Here is a 19,174-nt window from a genome sequence, read left to right as displayed (position 1 = left end):
GCAAGTATATTAAGTCCCTATCTCTTTACCCAGAACTAAATGCCGCGTGCTGTTAGTCGCAGTATCACAAAACTCTTATTAGTGTACTCAGTGTCATTCTTTTCCACTTTCAAAAACCGTGGTTCTAGGGAAATTCCTTACTTATTATTATTAAAATCCTAACCTGCCCTTCAGATTTAAATCTGTTACATTAAGAAAACTGAAGTAAAAATGGCATCTTATAGATTGGCACCTTTTTACAGTATGTTGTAGTGTATTTTTCTAAGTAGGGAATACTCTGACCAAAGTAAACATACAGAGTGGTGCAGTGGAAGCATGCTAGACCCATAAACATACCAGCAAATATAACACGAGTAGAGGAGAAAAGATATGCCAGTGTAATTTTTTGGCCAACTCTTCTTCAAGAAGAAGGCAATGTCAATGCTTAGCGCATTGCTTTATACACATAAAACACTCAAGACATATTTTCTGAAAAGCGAATGCAATTCTTGACAACTGCATTGACCCCACATCAAAACACTAATGGTTAACATACTGTGTTTCCCCGAAAATTAAGACCTAGCTGGACAATCAGCTCTAATGCGTTTTTTGGAGCAAAAATTAATATAAGCCCCGGTCTTATATTATGGTAAAATAAGACTGGGTCTTACATTAGTTTTTGCTCCAAAAGACGCATTAGAGCTGATTGTCCGCCTAGGTCTTATTTTTGGGAAAACAGGGTATCTGTTTTGTAAAAGGTATATATTTTATAATTTAATTAAAAGGATATTCAAAACATCATATATTACAAAAAGCAAGAGGTCAAACATAAACTATCCCTAAAAAGCGTTATTTCAAAATCATTAAGGTCATTAAATTATATACTTTCCACACTTTGCATAAATCTAAAAAACAACATCCTTACCTCCCATTTTTCAGAAGCATTATTTCCACGTTCACCAGTTTCAATGAGATATAACCTTCCAGTTCCATCTGACAAGGTCACCCACGTAGAAGACGTGAAATGGATAGATGCACAAAGGCGATTGTCACATGCCATCAGATCTGTAGGAAGTCGAAATACTTCTCGTGGTTTTCCTAAGGCAGTGTCCTAAAAAGAAGCCAAATATTATAAATGAATCCGTTCCTCTCATTGGTCCATACACATATACAGAATAAATATCTGCAGTGTAGTAACCTAATTCCCCTCTTTTGGAGTATGAGCTATATTACTGACTCACTTCCAATAAAATAGGGCAGAAGTGATGGTATGCGACTTCTCAGATTAGGTCATAAAGGCTTTACATCTTGCTGTCTCTCTTGGATTATACATGGCAGACCCACATGGGTAGGAACCCGGGGCTCTTGACAATAACCAGCACCCTGTGAGTAAATCACCTTGGGAGTGTCTCCTTCAGCCCTGGTCAAGCATTCATATCACTGCAGTCCTGGCTGACATCTTTCGTGGCTACAAATCTATGAGAAAACTTGAGACAGAACCGCCTAGCTAAGTCAGTCTCTGATTTCTGACCCACAGAAACTGTGTGAGATAACAAATGTTTGTTTCTAGTCACTAAGGTTTTTTAAATTAAAATATTGTAGCATACAGGGGCGGCTGGATGGCTCAGTTGGTTAGAGCACGAGCTCTGAACAACAGGGTTGCCGGTTCGATTCCCACATGGGCCAGTGGGCTGTGCCCTCCACAACTAGATTGAAGGACAAAGACTTGGAGCTGATGGGCCCTGGAGACACACACTGTTCCCCAATTAAAAAAATTTAAAAAATTAATGTAACATACAATATTATATTAATTACAGGTATACAGCACAGTTACTCAAAATTTATATATACCTAATAAGGTAATCACCATAAGTCACGAAATTCTGAAGTTGTTGCACAGAAATATATAATACAATGCAGTAATCTAGTCTTCCTTCTTCTCTTATATTTGGAGTTAATGATCAGCATTTGTATCTAATTGGAAAGACAACATTATGTTCTAACTGCCTACATAGACACCAACCTGTGGTATGAAAACGTTACATTTAGACTACTAACTTAGTCTTTTGTTAACACACATTTATTGCGTCCATGTCCTCATAACTTAAAGCTGCAAGATGGATTACATCATTAAAATGTTTTATAAGAAAATATATACAAAGGCCTACAATTCAAAAAATATACTTCCTCTCATACACCTACTCAATAAACTTCCTCTCAGACACTGTATTCAATAATTTTTTGTTGTTATTTTAGTTTTCAGTTAACAGTTTTTCCTACAGGACAAAAATAATCCTTGATTCACATATTTCATTCCCTGCTCCTAGAACTGTTTAGATATTAATAAAATTTAAATAAGCTATATGGAATGTTCTTACCAGCCGCAAGTTTCTTAGTTACCCATTGTTTCTAAAGCATAATCGTACAATTTAGTTTTCTTTCAAACAGCACCTTTCCTTCTTTTTGTACTCCTATTTTCCTGATTTACATAACATTGAATTAAATAATGAAAATGCAATGACAAATACAGCTGGCATAAAGTTTTTAGAATGACCAAATCCTTCCCCTAAACCACCTAAGACAAGCCCAATCTTGTATGTCCTTTCTAACATCCTCTTACTGAGACACTGTGGTTCCTCTTGCTGTACATTCGCCTTTGCTGAAAAAGTAATAAATCCAAGTAAGTGTTAAATATACTGAAGTGGGTTTACATACTGACATAAAAAAGACCTCCAAGAAAATAACTGAAAAAAAAAGATGCAGAATATGTACAGTATAAATCCACTTATGTTGAAACAAACAAATGTGATAAGACAGCACAGAGTAAGGTGTAGACAGACACCTGGTCTGTTAATACTGTCCCGTTAGAAAGGAAAATAAGGTGGGAGTGGGACCGGTGGTAGAAGAGAATGGGGGTAAGGGGAAACTTTCCCTTTTTACTTTGAATACATGGCTTGCCTATATTTTTTCACTGAGCAATTTATATGTGATATACATAATTGAAAGATGTTAGTAAGATAAAATAAAATGGGACTTCTTCCTCAAAACAATTGTTTCAGAGTAAAGCTTTCTAGTGACCTCCTCAATATGCCCTTCACCGCATCTAATCTAGTGAACTAATAGGAAGAATGCAGGGCTAAACTTAAGTCACTTCATTTCATACATAATTATAAAGGTTGTTTTAAGCCATTTTCTTTTAAATACAAGGTTACAATTGACTGAAGTCTGATTATCAATAAATGATTGCAATATCCAACAGAATGATTAAGGTATTCTAGTATGAAAACGTAAAGCCAAAATTAATTAAAATACAAAACAAAACACACCGTATTTTTCTTATTAAGTTAAATGACAGTTTAAGTGAAAACAACCTGAATATTCCTGATTTCTGAAATCTAATTCTCAAAGGGTACATTTTAATTTTTAAATGGATAAAACAAATTAGAATATTAAATTATTTCTGGATAACCTTCATTGACAGTCTTACAAAGTGTTCTCATAGTAACACTTTATATGTTAGTGGCATCTATAATGGCCTGATTCCACCAGATCATTTTCTTGTTCTAGACAAAAAATGTTAATGTAACTATGTTCAAAGCTATTGAAAATCTTTCTGAGGTAACATTTCACAGCTGAGTTGCAAAATAATTAAAATTTCATTGAATTTCATTCACTTACTGAATGACTATAATGTAAAAGCACTGCATTAAATAAATGCTTTGACATTTTACCATCTCATTTAATTGTTACCAAACCCTATGAAGTTGAACTTATTATCCCCATTTTAAGAAGACAAAGAGCTCTGTTTCAAAAAGATTAAGTGCCCAGACTCCACTGCTAGAAAATGGCAGGGCCAAGACTTAAATCCTGGTGGAATCTACTACAAAGGTTGATGTTCTTTCCTCTATTCCACACTTTCTTGAGAAGAACCACTTCCCAAATTTTTCTAACAAATGATACCTCAGATCTCGCTGCAATTCTAGGATACTCCCCTTCCAAAAGCCCCACTATGAATACAACTACTATATTTAGCTTTCTTTCATGCTATTATACAGTATTTTTAATTAGATTTCTAAGTCAATAAAACATAGTACAAAAATTATAACGTCCACATACTGTGTACAATTGACACTATAAATAAATGTTAAATAACTATTAACATAGAAACTATATATTTATTTAAAAAATCTCTAAACAGGAGTTAGGGTCCTCTTAGTTTCATCTACAAGCAGACAAGCTTTGAACTAACAAAACATTTTCCTAACATTTATAGAAAGGGTTACTGAAGTTTTAAAAAAATGGTTAAACAAAATTAAATAAAAATGCCATTTACTAGTATTATTAGACACTGACATTTAAAATTTTGCCCTTTTAAAAGGAAGTGATCTTTTTTCTAGAGAAAGGCTTTCATCACTAATAACTTTCAAGTTTATTTGAAAAAAACTCTTCCTTTTTCCTTTTTGTTGCTAAAGCTTTAAGAAATGATGGTTTTAATTAACTGCAGTTTGACTTGAGTAATGCTTGTGTAACACAAAGCTTTCAATAATGCATTAAGCACACAATTCCAAGAACTTAGTCCTCTTTTTTATAATTTTTTTCTTTAACCAGGTAAATAAATGGCTTCCTATTAATAAGCTCAACCACAGAAAATAAGCTGAGATTCAGGTCTAAACATACAGTTGAGCTGAACTAACAAGTAGTTGTATATAACCTGTCACTCCAAAACACAGGCTCACCAATGATTTTTAAGTGCAATTTAAAGAGGCACCACAAGATGACACTCTTCTTTAGCAGCAGAAACCAGTTTTTCAGGTACACGGAAAAAAACATTATGACATAATTAAGTCCCTAAATATTAAGAAAATGCACACATTATTTTAAAATAAGCCACAATGCCATAATAAAATGATATGATAAAGAACTAAATTTTAAACACATTTTTTTTTTTTTTTGCTTCCCTAAGGTTTTCTACTTTCTAAGCACACTTCTTCCCAATTGACATTGCTCTAACATTAAAGATTTGTAAACCCACAAATGAAACTGACTTATAAGTTGAATGCCTCTAAAACCTCTGTGTTGAACTGCTGCCACCTGCAGTCTCCTGACAAAATCTAAAGGCCAAGCGATGTGTGGATTTCCTTTCTTGGGCCCCACTGCCTTCACTTTTACCACAATAATGTCTAGCCCAGATTGAACAAGGGTGGCTGGTCATTTTACACTAGCCACAGGAAAAGAGCTTCTGAGGGCTTTGAGCATATGTGGCTTTGATTACAACAAACTCAGACAATAAAATGGACATGAGAACAACTGTTTTCTGCTATAAAAAAAGGGCCAATGTGGAGTCAGTGGCCAATATTCTCCACTTGCCCCCAACACAGTTCAAAAAGCAGGTTGACGTCTTTTGTTGCCGATCAGAAAAATACGAAATAAGTGTGGTGTTCTTCAGAATAAACTCTCCAGGTGTAGAGTTTCTCAAAACTTGGTCACTGAACACAAGCCAAATCATCTGAGATGCTTGATAAAATGCAGATTCCCAGACCATGCCCAACGCTGACATACTGAATCAGGATCTTCGGGAATGGTAAACTGAAGTTAGCTTTTGTTTTGATCAATTATTCCAAGTGACTCTGATGTGCAATAGTTTGAAAACCAAAGACAAAAGCTGAATTAATAAGCAGGAAAAAAAATAAAACAACCCCAAATATGGGCCATTAAAAATAAAATAATACCCTTCTAAAGTTTGGTTAAGGAAAAAAGAGGAAAACTACAGAAAAGAAAAAAGAGAAGACACAATCTTAATAGCACAATACACTCAACTTTACAGCAACAAATTTGAAAACTTAAGAGGAAATGGATGATTTTCCCTAGCCAAAAATAAAAAACATAAAAAATAAAATATACATTACCCAAGGAACAGAGCTTGTATAAACTAATTACCGTAGAATACATTGGATAGGTGATTAGAGAACTGAACATTGAAAAGGACAGCAGGACACATAATAGGTCCAAAGAGGATCTTTGAAACACAGAAATCTGATCGTTTCAATCTTAAACCATTTCACTTCCAGAAAATTCTCCAATTCATTTAAGGAAGCCAGAAAAACTTTAATCAAAATCTGATACATATCAGTAAAAACAAAATGAAAAAGTACTATAACTTGTGAAAATAAATACAAATGTTCTAAATAAAATGTCAGCAAATATAATCTAAACAATGTATCTAAAAATATATATGCTCTTTCTAAAAGGATTTATTCAAGGAAATTATGGAATTTAATTATATTAATTTAAATCACTGCATTATAAATTAATGAAAAGCACACAATCATTAACAATAAGTGGGTGCTGAAAGGAATGTGATAAAATTCAACAGCCATTCTACTTAAAAACCATTAAATAGAAACAGAAGTTGAAGGAAACAACCTTAAAACAATAAAGCCATTTATCAAAAACCAACAGTATTTTCTTTTTTTTCAATTATAGTTAGTATTCAGTATTGTATTAGTTTCAGGTGTACAGCACAGTGATTAGACATTTATATAAGTTATAAAGTGATTCCCCCTGATACATTTAGTACCCACTTGGCACCATACTTATTACAATATTATTAACTATATTCCCTATGCTGTACTTTACATCCCCATGAATGTTTTGTAACTGCCAATTTGTACTTCTAATCCCTTCACCTTTTTCACCCAGCCCCAAACCCATTTCTCATCTGGCAATCATCAGTTTGTTCTCTGCATCTATGAGTTTGTTTCTGTTTTGTTTGTTCATTTATCATTTTATAGATTCCCCATATAAGTAAAATGTTCTAAAAGTATCAATTAAATCCATCAGGTCTCATGTATCATTTAAGGCTGCTGGATTCTTGTTGATTTTCTGTCTGGATGATCCATCCATTGAGTCAGTGGTGTATTAAAGTCCCCTGCTATTACTGTCTCTCTCTCCCTTTATGTCCATCAACATTTGTTTTATGTATTTAGGTGCTCCTATGTTGGATACATAAATAGTATTTACAAGGGTGATATCCCCTTGTTGGATTGATCCCTTTATCATTATAAAATGTCCCTCTTTGTCTTGTTTTAGCCTGTTTCATTTAAAGAGTATTTTATCTGATATAAGTATTGCCACCCCAGCATTTTTTTCTTTTCCTTTTGCGTGAAGTATCTTTTTCCATTCCTTTACTTACAGGCAGTGTGTGCCTTTAGATCTGAAGTGGGTCTTTTCTATGAAGGATATATGTGGGTCTTGTTTTCTTATCCATTCAGCCATTTTGATTGGAGCATTTATTCCATTTATATTTCAAGTAATTATTGATAAGTATATAGTTATTGCCGTTTTGTTATTCCTATTTTTTTTCTTTCTTTCTTTCTTCTTCTTCTTAAAGAAGTCCCTCTAAGATTCCCTGTAATACTGGTTTGGTGTTGATGAACTCCTTTAGCTTTTTCTTGTCTAGGAAGCTCTTTCTGTGTCCTTCAACTCTAAATGATAGCCTTGCTGGGTAGAGTAATCTTGGTTGTAGGTCCTTACTTTTCATCTCTTTAAATATTTCCTGCCAATCCCTTCTGGCCTGCAAAGTTTCTGATGAGAAATCAGCTGCCAGTCTTATGGGGGCTCCCTTGTAGGTAACTAACTGCTTTTCTCTTGCTTCTTTTAAGATTCTGTTTTTAACCTTTGGCATTTTAATTATGATGTGTCTTGGTGTGGGCCTCTTTGGGTTCATCTTGTTTGGGGCTCTGAGCTTCCTTGAATTATATGTCTATTTCCTTTACCAGGTTAGGAAAGTTTTCAGTCATTATTTGTTCGGATGTTTTCAATCCCTTACTCTCACTCTTCTCCTTCTGGTACCCCTATGGTATGAATGTTATGCTGGATGTTGTCCCAGAAGTCCTTTAAACTATACTTCTCGGTCCTTAGTGGGGATCTCTGCAGCCAAGATATCCCTCCCAATTCTTAATCACCACACGTGACTGTGGGACCACCCCACTTTGCATCTCCGACCGTTTCTTCTTTATAGTCTTAGTTATAAGAACTCAGTTCAGCTAGTCTTAAAGTGGTTCTCAAGGGTGTTGTTTTGTAATTTAGTTGTAATTTTGATGTTGCTGTGGGAGGAGGTGAGCACAGCGTTTACCTACTTCGCCATCTTGACCTGAAATCCCAGTATTTTCTTAAGTAAATTTAAAAGCCATTACAATTAAAATTAAGAACTAAACAGGGATACCTGCAATCCCCATTATTATTCTAACATTTTCTTGGAGGTTCTGTTTAGTAACACCAATAAGATAAATCTGAAATGACAGAACGTTATTTCCATTTTTATAAACACTGAAAAAGAAGAGCTAAAACCGTTTCCTTTTGCTGACAATATAATTGTATACTCTGAAAACCTAAATGGGAGTAGGTAAAAAATGATGGAATTATGAAATAAGGTGGCTATTTATACAACAAAGTCTTTATCAATAAGCACCTAGAAAGTAGAAATAGCTATGTTCTATAACAGCAAATTAAGAAGCTATAAAATACTTAAGCATACATTTAATAAAACGAGTATAAGATAAAGGGAAAACTAAAAATCTTACTTAAGGACATAAAAGAAGATCTAAATAAATGGAAGACAATACCATGTTCTGAAATGAAAAAAGAGATCATAAAAAGGCCAATTCTTCCAAAGTCAATATAAATTCCCCATCCCAGCAAAAAAACTGGCGATTTCTTCTATTGAAAGTTTAAGCTACACTGACTCTGGCCATCAGGTCCAGCTCAGCACAGGGGTCAAGGACACTACTGAAAGAACACAGGGAATTCAGTGAATGCTATGTATTAAAAGATGAGCCTACAATTTTTTTTCTTTTCCTTGGATCCTAGAAAGCTAGTATCAGGCCTTACACCTCTAAGACAAGAAACCAGAGGACTACTCTCTAAGGACACCTGCCAGCCCAGGAGAGATGACCTATAAAAACCATCATTTGGGGCAGGGGATACTCACTCAAACATACAGCATCACTTATCACTTATCACTTGATAGGTCTTCTCCATAGAGGATCTAATAAACTATTTTTAGAGTCTATTATTATGTCTTTTCAACTAAATAATTCAAAGACTTTATAATCCAATTGCTAAATAGAGAATACATATGAAGTGCTGAAAGAGTTCAGTGATGAGAATAATTAAGAACAAAAAAAGAAGGCAACTTGTAGAAGCAGTCCCAGAAGTCATCCATTCTAAAGTTTGGTTTCCTTATTGCTTACCAATAAAATTTTTTAAAAAACCTTTTAATTTTATCAGAAAATTAAACATATTTAAATGTACACTGTATATATGGAAAGGCATACATTGCTTTGAAGATGCATGCACACGTGTACCAAAAGAAGCTGTTATTTCAACGTTAAGTTCAAACTGGGAAGGGAGGGAAGGAGATGGTTCATAGTCTACTGTAAATTAATAAACTGGAAGAGTCTTTATTTTATGTGCTGCAGCATTCCCAGTGCTTAGAGCAATGCATAACATATAGTACGTCTTCAATAACTATTTTGAATATGAACAGTATATTCGAGTGAACTATTTTCAAGTGAACAGTATAAATCAGACTATGTGACTGAGTTAGGCTTGTAAGCCAATATTCTTAGAGAATTTTCAGACTTCGGATTTGTCTTCCTAAAAATTAAATATCAGAATTTAAAAAAACATAAAAGCCCTTAAATTTAAAAGACACAATAAAATGCAAACTATGCATAGGCAAAGTATGGACACATATGACTGTGTATAAATCAACATAAAGCACGTGTGTATATAGGGCATTTGGCTTGTGTGTACACACTACCAAAGTATATAGTGCACGTAGCATGTATGTGTGTATGGTACCTAAAATTAGTCCATAGGCAGGTGAGGACAGACTACACTAAGAAAGGAAGTATAATGAGTTATTCTAAGGTGTCCACAGAAGATAGAGAATAAATAAGTCAGGAAAAGGAATCAAAGACATATTAGTCTTTGCTGTGATTCCATGTCAAATAAGCTACCTGAATAAAATTACAGTACAGTTTACTCTTGAACGGAAGTTTGACTGTGTGGGTCCACTCCCCCCTGGATTTTTTTTCAATAAATACCTATATTGTTTTTGATACAGTGTTGGGAGTCTCCGGATGCAGTGGCCCGCCTGTATGATTTAATCTGCTCAATTCTTTATAGGGGACTTGAGCACCCATGGATTTTGGTATACACGGGTGGGGTCGGGGATCCTGGAACCAACCCCCCCATGGATACCGAGAGACAACTAGCTTTTGTGGGAATCAAAAGTTATACACCGATTTTCTATTGCGCAGGAGGTCAGCACCCCTGTCCCCTGCATTGTTCAAGGGTCAGCTGTATTGGATTTCCTACTGAAACTTTCCAATGGGAGAAGAAGAATATACTGAACCGTCCACACTGTTTATCTACAGTATTTCAAATGCAATCATTAAACTTGCATTCCAGATTTACACTCGATCTTGTGGTTTAAATTGAAGTTAGCATCTCAAATTGTAATTATCACTGGGTGAACTGATGAAAACAAGCGTTTGGCCCTCAACTGTGACCCTATCGCACCCTTCTCCCAGCCAAGCACACTACTACACTTTCCTTCTCCATACTATTTCTGCACCTGATGCCTATTTCCACTGTACATACCAGTTGATATGAGTATGTGGCTACTAAGCACATACTGGCATTCAATAAAGGTTTGCTGAAGAAAAATAAAGAATCCTCATTCAGTGAAATGACATCTCAACAAACCAAAGACTCATACCTGTACCTGGACAATAGGAGAAAGAGCGTATCAAGAATGCAAAGCCAATTCCAAAGAGCAAGAACAAACTTTAAACAGCTGTTATCTAGTCAATAAGCAGAAAAGGAGCCTTGCACAGACGGATGACAGCCTATATAAAAGAAAGGTATGTGTACATCAATACTCTGGACACTGGATTCCAAGTGAAAATGAGGGATCATGTTGACTGGAAAATGCTAGTATTTTTCCCTTACCAGCATCACTTTTAAGTTCATCATTCTTCCAAGGTTATCGATGTAGTAGACGCTGTCTTGATACCACGCATCGCAGTGCAGGTAATTATACATTCCGAAAGCGTGCATGTGTTCCAGTGTGTACTGATCATCTCGAAGTTTTACTTCTGCCACCGCTGAAATACAGGGAAAATAAACATCAAGAGTTTTGCCTCAGGTTGTTCCTTCCTGCAGAATGCTTACGTGGCAAAAAAAAGCACAGAATGTGAATCACAAAGGCCTTCAGGACAATTCACTAGTATTCATTCAAAACAGTTTCTGGACACCTACCAGGAACTGCGTGCCGAGGACAAACTGGGAAGAATTGACACAGTCCCTGCGCTTACAGCACTTAGCAGGTAGTAGCCATAGGAGATAGGGCTTCTCAGGCCACAACGCTCTTTTCTTTTAGGCACCTCTTCCTTGGAGTAATGAATAAACAGAACAGAGAAAATCTAAAATGAAAGGGTTCCTGTCTTCTGGGCAAATATTAAGTCCACTTCATACAGTGTTTTTACACTTTTTAAAATGCTTTTACTGCTATTATCTCATTCATTTTTACCACACGTTAAGAAGTAAAGAGAATGTTTTTTATTATCTCATTATACGATTATGGAAATAAACATAAGCACAAATGGTGACTCCAATGTTATACCACATCTTTCCCAAGAGTACAGAACCAAACGGTTATACCTAGAATAGAAAAAAGTTTTCCTACTTAAAGGATAGTGCTTTTTCCACTAGAGCATATGTTGCCTCCATAATTTTATTTTACTTTTCTCCAGCTTTATTGATATAATTTGCATATAACACTATAAGTTTAAAGTGTACAACATAATGATTTGATATATATATATACATATTGCAAAATCATTACAATAGCATATCCATCACTTCATAGTTATATAATTTTTTTCTTATGAGAACTCTTAAGATCTACTATCTTAGCTGCTTCAATAATTTTAAATCTGCCAAATGTGATCTCTGCCTCTCACTTCTTCTTCCCTCCCATACTGATAGAAACCCTTACAGTTCAGGGCTATCTGTGACCTAGAATTATTTCTGCTCCAACAGAAAATAATTAGTAGACCAAGCTGGGCCAATACCTTACCTTAATATAAAACTCACTTTACTGTATTCCAATTGGAAGTATTTTCTTCTTTTCCCAGAATGCTCAACTGCTCCTAATTCTATTACATGCTTTGATTGCTGGCTGACTTATATCCATTCATTCATTTATTCAACAAATATTTGAACAGGCACCAGAGATACAATGATGAGCAAAGCACATAGAATCTACCTTCTTAGCACTTATGATCCAGTGGGGAGACGGACATTAGTCAAATAATCGCATAAGTAAATATGTGATTAAAGTGTAATAAATGTTAAGAAAAATGACTGGGTACCGTGAGAACAAATAACATTGGGACATAAAGCTGATCCACTTGGGGAGATTAATGAAAGCTTTCCAAAATTTGAACCAAGCTACAAAGGATAAGGTAAAGAGAACACACACACACACACACACACACACACACCCCTACTTATCATCGGCAGAAGGAAAGCAGGCAAATGAAGGAGGAAAATCTTGTGTTCCAATGCCCAAAAGAAGGCCAAACTGCCTGAGATACAGAGCAACAGAACTGGACAAGGAAAGGTTTACAGATGAATGAAGCTAGAGAACTGGGCAGGGTTGGATCAAGAAAGGCCTTGTATTTATTTAAATTTGTTGATAAACTCAATGTAATAAGAATTCATTTAAGATTTTTAAGCAGTGAAGTCCAGATAGAAATCCATTAGAAAGCTATTGCAGTCATCTGGGTAAAGGATGACTGAAGTTTGGAGGCATTGCCAAAGTAAAATAATTACACATTTATGATGGATTTGATAGAGGCTGAGGAAATTGTTACTATATAACTCAAAGTGTTATTTTATAAGGAACAGTTAGAAACACATAGTCCACTAATTGGGAGGGAAACAATCAATTCTTGGTTTTCTAGCACCACTGTGTGGATGAAACTCGATACTGCAGGAAATGTGCGTGGTACCATAATGGCCCAAAGCAGTAATATTAGACAGTATTATGACAAATAACAACAAATACATTTTCTCATAATTGTGCTGTTAGTGCATAGAAAAAGGTTGCCTCTGGCTCTACATCAGAAAGGGGAAGTTATCATCGCATCTATCATGTAAATCACCTTGAGTATAAAAGGAGAGGCAGAGCAACTGAAGGAGAAAAGCAGTGTTGACAACGTGAGGCTGGCAGAACTTTCTTTCACAGAGCCTCCTAAGAGAAGGGGGAGAGAGGAGGGAATCCTAAATCTCTGCTGAGATCTTTGAGATGGTTGAGAAACGTCTTTAACAAAGGGCTGAGAAGCCAGTGTAGTAAATATTTTATTATTTAACATTATCATGCATTGAAAAAAAAAAGCTTTCCTGAGAAACACTTCTTAGTCTTTTAAAAAGAACTTAAGGCCTAAATTCTTTACAAAACACGCATGGAACTTCAAAAACCTATAGTTTTTCATTCACAAATTACTTATTGAATGTCTACTAGGTACCAGGCATTGTGCTTGGCATTGGGCAAACACTGATAAATAAAAACAGATATGACCCCTGCTAATGGTGCTAGCAATAGTTGCAATTACTGCTTCTTGTACATAATACACCATTATGTTGAACCACATCAAGCTGCCAATATTCAACTCTTTTGACACCAACTAAACACGAGTCAATGTAACACCTATATAAACGAAGTACAGTATTTGTTTAAATGGGTGGAGGTAGAGGCAAAGAACATTAAAACATTAACAAAGGTCATGTCTTAGACCATTTATCTTTTAATCGGACTCAATGAGTTAAGTCTTCTTTCCGCCTAGTTACTGAGTTTGCTATTTGTGTATAAAGATGTAAAAAGTAAGAGTACAGTTTGTGTTATGAGTTCTGAAGCAAGATTTATGGGACAGGGCGGGGCTAGGAGTAGGAGCATTGCTCTCGCTAAGCTGCGTTATATAATGCTTCTGACACATTAACATATTCACTGGCCTCTTCCCCAGGTTTTCCTCCATAAAAGCAGACATGAATTTTATAGTAACGTCTACATAAATACAATGGTTACATAGCTCCTCTCCCTTTACTCCAACGAAAGCCTTAATCTTCACCAGCATTTATCTCCCTACCCTGAAGAAATAGCCCAGAGAGACTACACAGATCACCAGAAACAGCATCAGCTTTAGGCTCAGCTTTGCCACCGACAAGTAGCTTTGTGAAGTTCCCTAACCTTCCTACCCTGTCTCCTCATCTGTAATAAAGGTTAATAGTACTTGTCCTATGCAATTGTTGACAAGCTTAACTTTAAAACATATAAAGTGTTTGCTCGAAGCCACATAAGATAAGAAGTATTGATTTCCCTGTTTCTCTTCTCCCTTGCAAGATTAATTCTCACACTGGTGCATGATTGCATTCTCTCTCCTCTTCCAGGCCCCTCCTCCAGCAATTATCTTCTCTCTACAGGTCCCTTCTCCACTTCAACACGTTGAAAACTTACCCACTCAGTCTTTTAAGACATGTAAAGTAGTGTAGTATCATTTGAACATATCATGTAATAAGTTAAAGCTGTATATTTAAACCCTAAAGCAACTACTAAAATAACAAAACAAAGATGATAAAGTGGATTCACTAAAAAAATATTTAATCCAAAAGAAGGCTGTAAAGTGGGAAAATTTCATTTTTCTGAAGACTAGATGGGACAAACAGAATACCAACAGCAAAATAAAAGACCCAAACCTAACAAAATCAATAATCACATTAAATGTAAACGGTCTAATTAAAAGACAGAGATTGTCAGATTGAATAAAAAAGCAAGACCCAACTATTTCTGCCAATAAAAAATGTATGCTAAATACTAAGACACTAAGAGGCTAACAGTAAAAGGATGGAAAAATACACACACATGCACACACACAATGGTAACATTAATCAAAAGAAAGCTGGAGTGACTATTTTAATATCAGATGGTATATTTCAGAGCAAAGACTATCACCAAGGATAAAGGTTATTTGATAATGATAAAGGGGTCAATTTATCAAGAGGACACAATAATCAATGTTTATGCAACATGACAAAGTTTCAAAAATACATGAAGCAAAAACTGATAGAGCTGTCGGGAAAAACAGAAAAATTCACAATTATAGTCAGAGACTTCATTATCCCCTCCAACACAACAAGGATGAACTCAAAGTAATTATGCTGAGTAAAAGCTAGACAAAAAAGAGCACCTACTGTATAATTCCATAAATACAAAACTCTAAAAAATGCAAACTAATATACAGTGACAGAAAGTACATCAGCAGTTGCTTGGGGATTGAAGGGGATATGGGAAGGAACAGAGGACTGGTAACAGAAGGAAGGGCACGAGGAACTTTGGGGGATAATAGCTAAGTTCAATATCTTGATTGTGGTGATGACTTCATGAGTATATACATATATCAAAAGTTGTCAAACTATACACTTAAATATGTAGTTTACTGTCAATTGTATTTCAATAAAACTGTTTAATGTGTGTGATATAAAATAATTTATTATTCATCAGGCATGCTCCAGTCCTAGAGATAAAGGACTGAAAAAGACGGACCCATCAGTACAGAACTAACGGCCTTACCAGAGAAAACAGACACCGAATACTACAAAGTGTGATACAGTCTATGGGAAAGAATAATACAGACTCCCATATGTACAGGTTTTTTAGTATAGATTTTAACTAGATAGTCAAAGAAGGAATCTCTAAGGAACATGTAAACCAAAATGAAAGCATAGAATATAAGTTAGCTAGGTGAAATATGGAGGGAAAATATAAACAGACATTTACTGAATAAAGTTTCCAGGGGAAAAAAATATCTGTAAGATAAATGCCCCAAAATGGAATTGCTGGGTCAAAGGGCAATTGCAATTTATAAAAAAAGGGTTTTTTACTTAGTTCTTTGCAACAGAAAAAGACAAAGTGACATTTACCGTTTACATAGCAGAGGGGATTTTAGAACAACTTAGTAACATTATTTAAGATAACAGAATAAACCTCACTGCTCCAAGCTCTGGGACCACAGACATCTTCATCCTCACATCCTAAACACACAGAGCTTCACACACCAGAGGTGCCCACTAAGGGTTTGCTAAATTATGTAAACTCCTTGGGTATGAAAGAAGTCAAGTTGTCAGGAGGAGCTCCTCAATCTCACTATCTCTAGAAATGATAGTTTGTAAAAGAATTAACCTCCTCTTCATAATCATCCTCAAGTAAATCTCAATGCAAGCCACTCACCTGGACTATTGCAAAAACCTCCAAGCTGATCTCTCTGTCTCCATTCCTTTTATTTTCTAAATTCAACCTCCAGAGCCCAAGAGTAAACCATTTAATCCTCAAATCAATCTCCCTTTATACTTAGTAAAACCCTAAATAGCACCTCATCATCTCCCAAACACAGAATCTAAGCCCAACACTGGTGAAAAAGGACAACTCAGTGAGTTTTTAATAAAGTCAATGTATTCAATTTAGAAAGCTATATATAGAGAGATTGTGCTTCCTGCTTTTTGGTGTTAAAATATACTTTTATTTATGAAAGGATAGAAGACTACATGACAGTTTTTAAGAAACAGCTCCCCTTGGCAAATTAAGAAGTTGGCAAATCATGACAGATGAGCTTTATTTTTTATTGTAAGGGCCCAGAAAAATTCTGGGAAACACTGACTTACAGGATAAAGTTCAAAAGACAAACACCTACCTTTCTAAATCCTGTCTCACTTTCCCAGACTTTTTTTCTCCTTCTCCTCTTCATTTACTCAATTTATTGGGTATTTACTATGCTAAGAGCAATGACAGAGTATTGAATAAAAGAGAAACATCACTGTCTTCGTGGAGCTTACAGTCTAGTGGAGGTAACAGATATCAAATAAATATAGAATTAATAACTATGATAGTACGGCCTTATGGAAAATGGAATGAAGGAGCCCAAAAGTGAACAAGGATAGTTAGGAAGCTACTATAGTTTAGGTAAGCGATAACTGATTTGGACAAGGATGGAGGCACAGAGAAGTCAAAATCTTGAGTCATCTGGATTTGCTGACAGATTGAATGGGGGTGGGGCAGGGGGCTTAAAGACGAAACACTCCATGACGGCAACTATACAGACTTGCACTAACACTCCCGATTTTTATGCCTCCTGGTTCTATGCCTTTTCGTATGAGGTTGCTATACTGACTCTAGGCTTAATTACATGACTTGCTTGGCCACTGGGACAACAGCAAACATTCCAAGCAGTAGCTTGGGAAAGTGCTTGTGCACGGCTATTTGTCCCTTGGAATAAACCTGGACTAGCCAGCCAGAGACCACATGGAGTAGAGTTAAGTATGGACTATCTGAAATAATTGTAAACCAGGCTATAGCCAGAGAACCCCCAGACACATGAGGAAGTCCAGTCAAGATGAGCAAGAGCTACCTAGCAGACCCATAACTGAACACAAATACATGAATGAGCCCAAGTCACAACTAGAAGAACCACCTACCTGATCTGTAGACTTGTGAGCAACAGTAACTGCTTATTGTTTTGAGCCACTGAGTTTTGAGGAGGTTTTTTTACTGACATGGAGTGGGACAGGGAAAGGAAAGGAATGAAAAGAAAAACCAAGATCATTTTATCTTACCCTGATGAATTCTTACCTATCTTTCAAAGCTCAAGTTAGATGCCGACTCCTCCAGGAAGCTTTCCCAGATCCCCTAGGCTGGTTTGGAAAGATGCTTAAGCACTGCCATCATTTTTTGTACATATCCCATTCACTGCCTTATCACATTGTTTCATAATTATCTGTTTACACTTTTCTTTCCAACTAGACAATTGCACGTTTATATTACAGACTGTGTCTTACTCATCTTGATATTAGCATGTAACATAAAACAGGGCTCCGGACAGATGTTTCTGGATTTTATAAATTAATTAAAGTTATTGTTTGATTCTGTAACATCTCTTAATTAACTCCAGATCAGTAATTCTCAAAGTGTGATCCACTGACAAAAGGCATCAGAATCAGCAGGGGGTGTGTGTTAAAAATACAAATCTCTGGGCTCTTTATCATTAATGAAAATGCCATTCTTTATCTTGTAAAAAGAAGGATGACTATTCTGGCCAGCTGCAAATAAACAAAACAAGTAGAAGTATAGGTATTTCTATACTTTGAGGAAAATCAACTTTTCCTCAAAATTTCCCAGAGATGTTCTCTACAATACAGTCCTTAGTCTGATAGCACCCAGGTAACTGAAAATGTTCCGAAATGCAATGGAGTTTCTGTTTTAAAAAATGGGTCTCCGCCAGAGCTGAGTGGGGGGAATGAAGGGGGATGCAGGGGTCCTCCAAGGAGGTGTGGCTTCTCAACGCACACGTTTACAGAGGATGCTGCAGGGGGCAAGCACGTTCTGAGCTTTCCCCACAGCAGGAGCCAGGCCAGGTGCGGACAGGCGGCCTGAGCGCACACAGCACCCGCTTGCCGGACCTGGGAGCCCGGGCTGTCGAGCCGAGGGCCAGCCCGAAGTCCCGCTACGTAAGAGCCGCAAGAAGGTGGCTCCCATGGAGTTCCGGGATGGGCGTCCTTCTCCAGAGACCCCGCTCCCCGTGTCCACCCCAGCCCGACGGATCGTAAGGAAGTCCTCGGTCGCCTTGCTTGCCCGATTCAGACAGGAAGAAAATGCGGGAAGGGTCGGGCCAATGGCATCCGAAAGGGAAAAGAAACAGAGTGCGAGGGGGCACCGCCGCTTCCCACCTGCGTCAAGCTCCAGCTGGTAACAGGGCAGCGGCTCGAGGGAGAGTTTGTAACCCTCAAATCGCGGATCCAACAGCGGTCTCTTCACCCGCAGGGAGCAATTAGCAGCCACCTCCATCACCTTCCAAGGTCCTCGCGTGAGTTTTAATAAAGCTCTTGCTGAAAGGTCCGTGATTCACTCGTTGCACGGTCTGGGAGGCGGCATGGGTCCCATCCCAGAAAACACGGCGGTGCAAAATGCCTTCTGGGAAATGTAGTGCCCAGGCAAATATTTACTGTTGCATGCTGGGCTATGTAGTTTTCCCGAAACGCACTGCGCGCACGACAATAGGGTCTGGACTCTCTTACC

General features: G+C 36.7%; 1 protein-coding gene across 3 annotated transcripts in view; it reads right to left on the bottom strand.

Annotated features, from left to right (window-relative positions):
- NUDCD1 (NudC domain containing 1) overlaps positions 1 to 19,068 on the bottom strand; it is a 54,414-nt gene extending 35,346 nt beyond the window's left edge. Inside the window, exons 1-4 of one of the 3 annotated variants that reach the window (XM_074316782.2) lie at positions 18,826 to 18,975; positions 11,308 to 11,438; positions 10,999 to 11,153; positions 905 to 1,090 (exon numbers count right to left, since the gene is read on the bottom strand). In XM_074316782.2, the coding sequence (XP_074172883.2) occupies positions 905 to 1,090; positions 10,999 to 11,106 (294 nt within the window). In that variant the 5' untranslated portion in view covers positions 11,107 to 11,153; positions 11,308 to 11,438; positions 18,826 to 18,975. Of the gene's footprint in view, positions 1 to 904; positions 1,091 to 10,998; positions 11,154 to 11,307; positions 11,439 to 18,825 lie in introns of all 3 variants that reach the window. The other 2 variants (XM_074316781.2, XM_019750637.3) reach the window with 2 other exon arrangements.
- Between the last annotated feature and the right edge of the window lie 106 nt (positions 19,069 to 19,174).

The sequence above is a fragment of the Rhinolophus sinicus genome, chromosome 6 (genome assembly GCF_057876585.1).
Source record: "Rhinolophus sinicus isolate RSI-liver-muscle chromosome 6, RSI-T2T, whole genome shotgun sequence".
In the NCBI taxonomy this organism is placed as follows: domain Eukaryota; kingdom Metazoa; phylum Chordata; class Mammalia; order Chiroptera; family Rhinolophidae; genus Rhinolophus; species Rhinolophus sinicus.
This window is presented reverse-complemented; position numbering and strand designations above follow the sequence as displayed.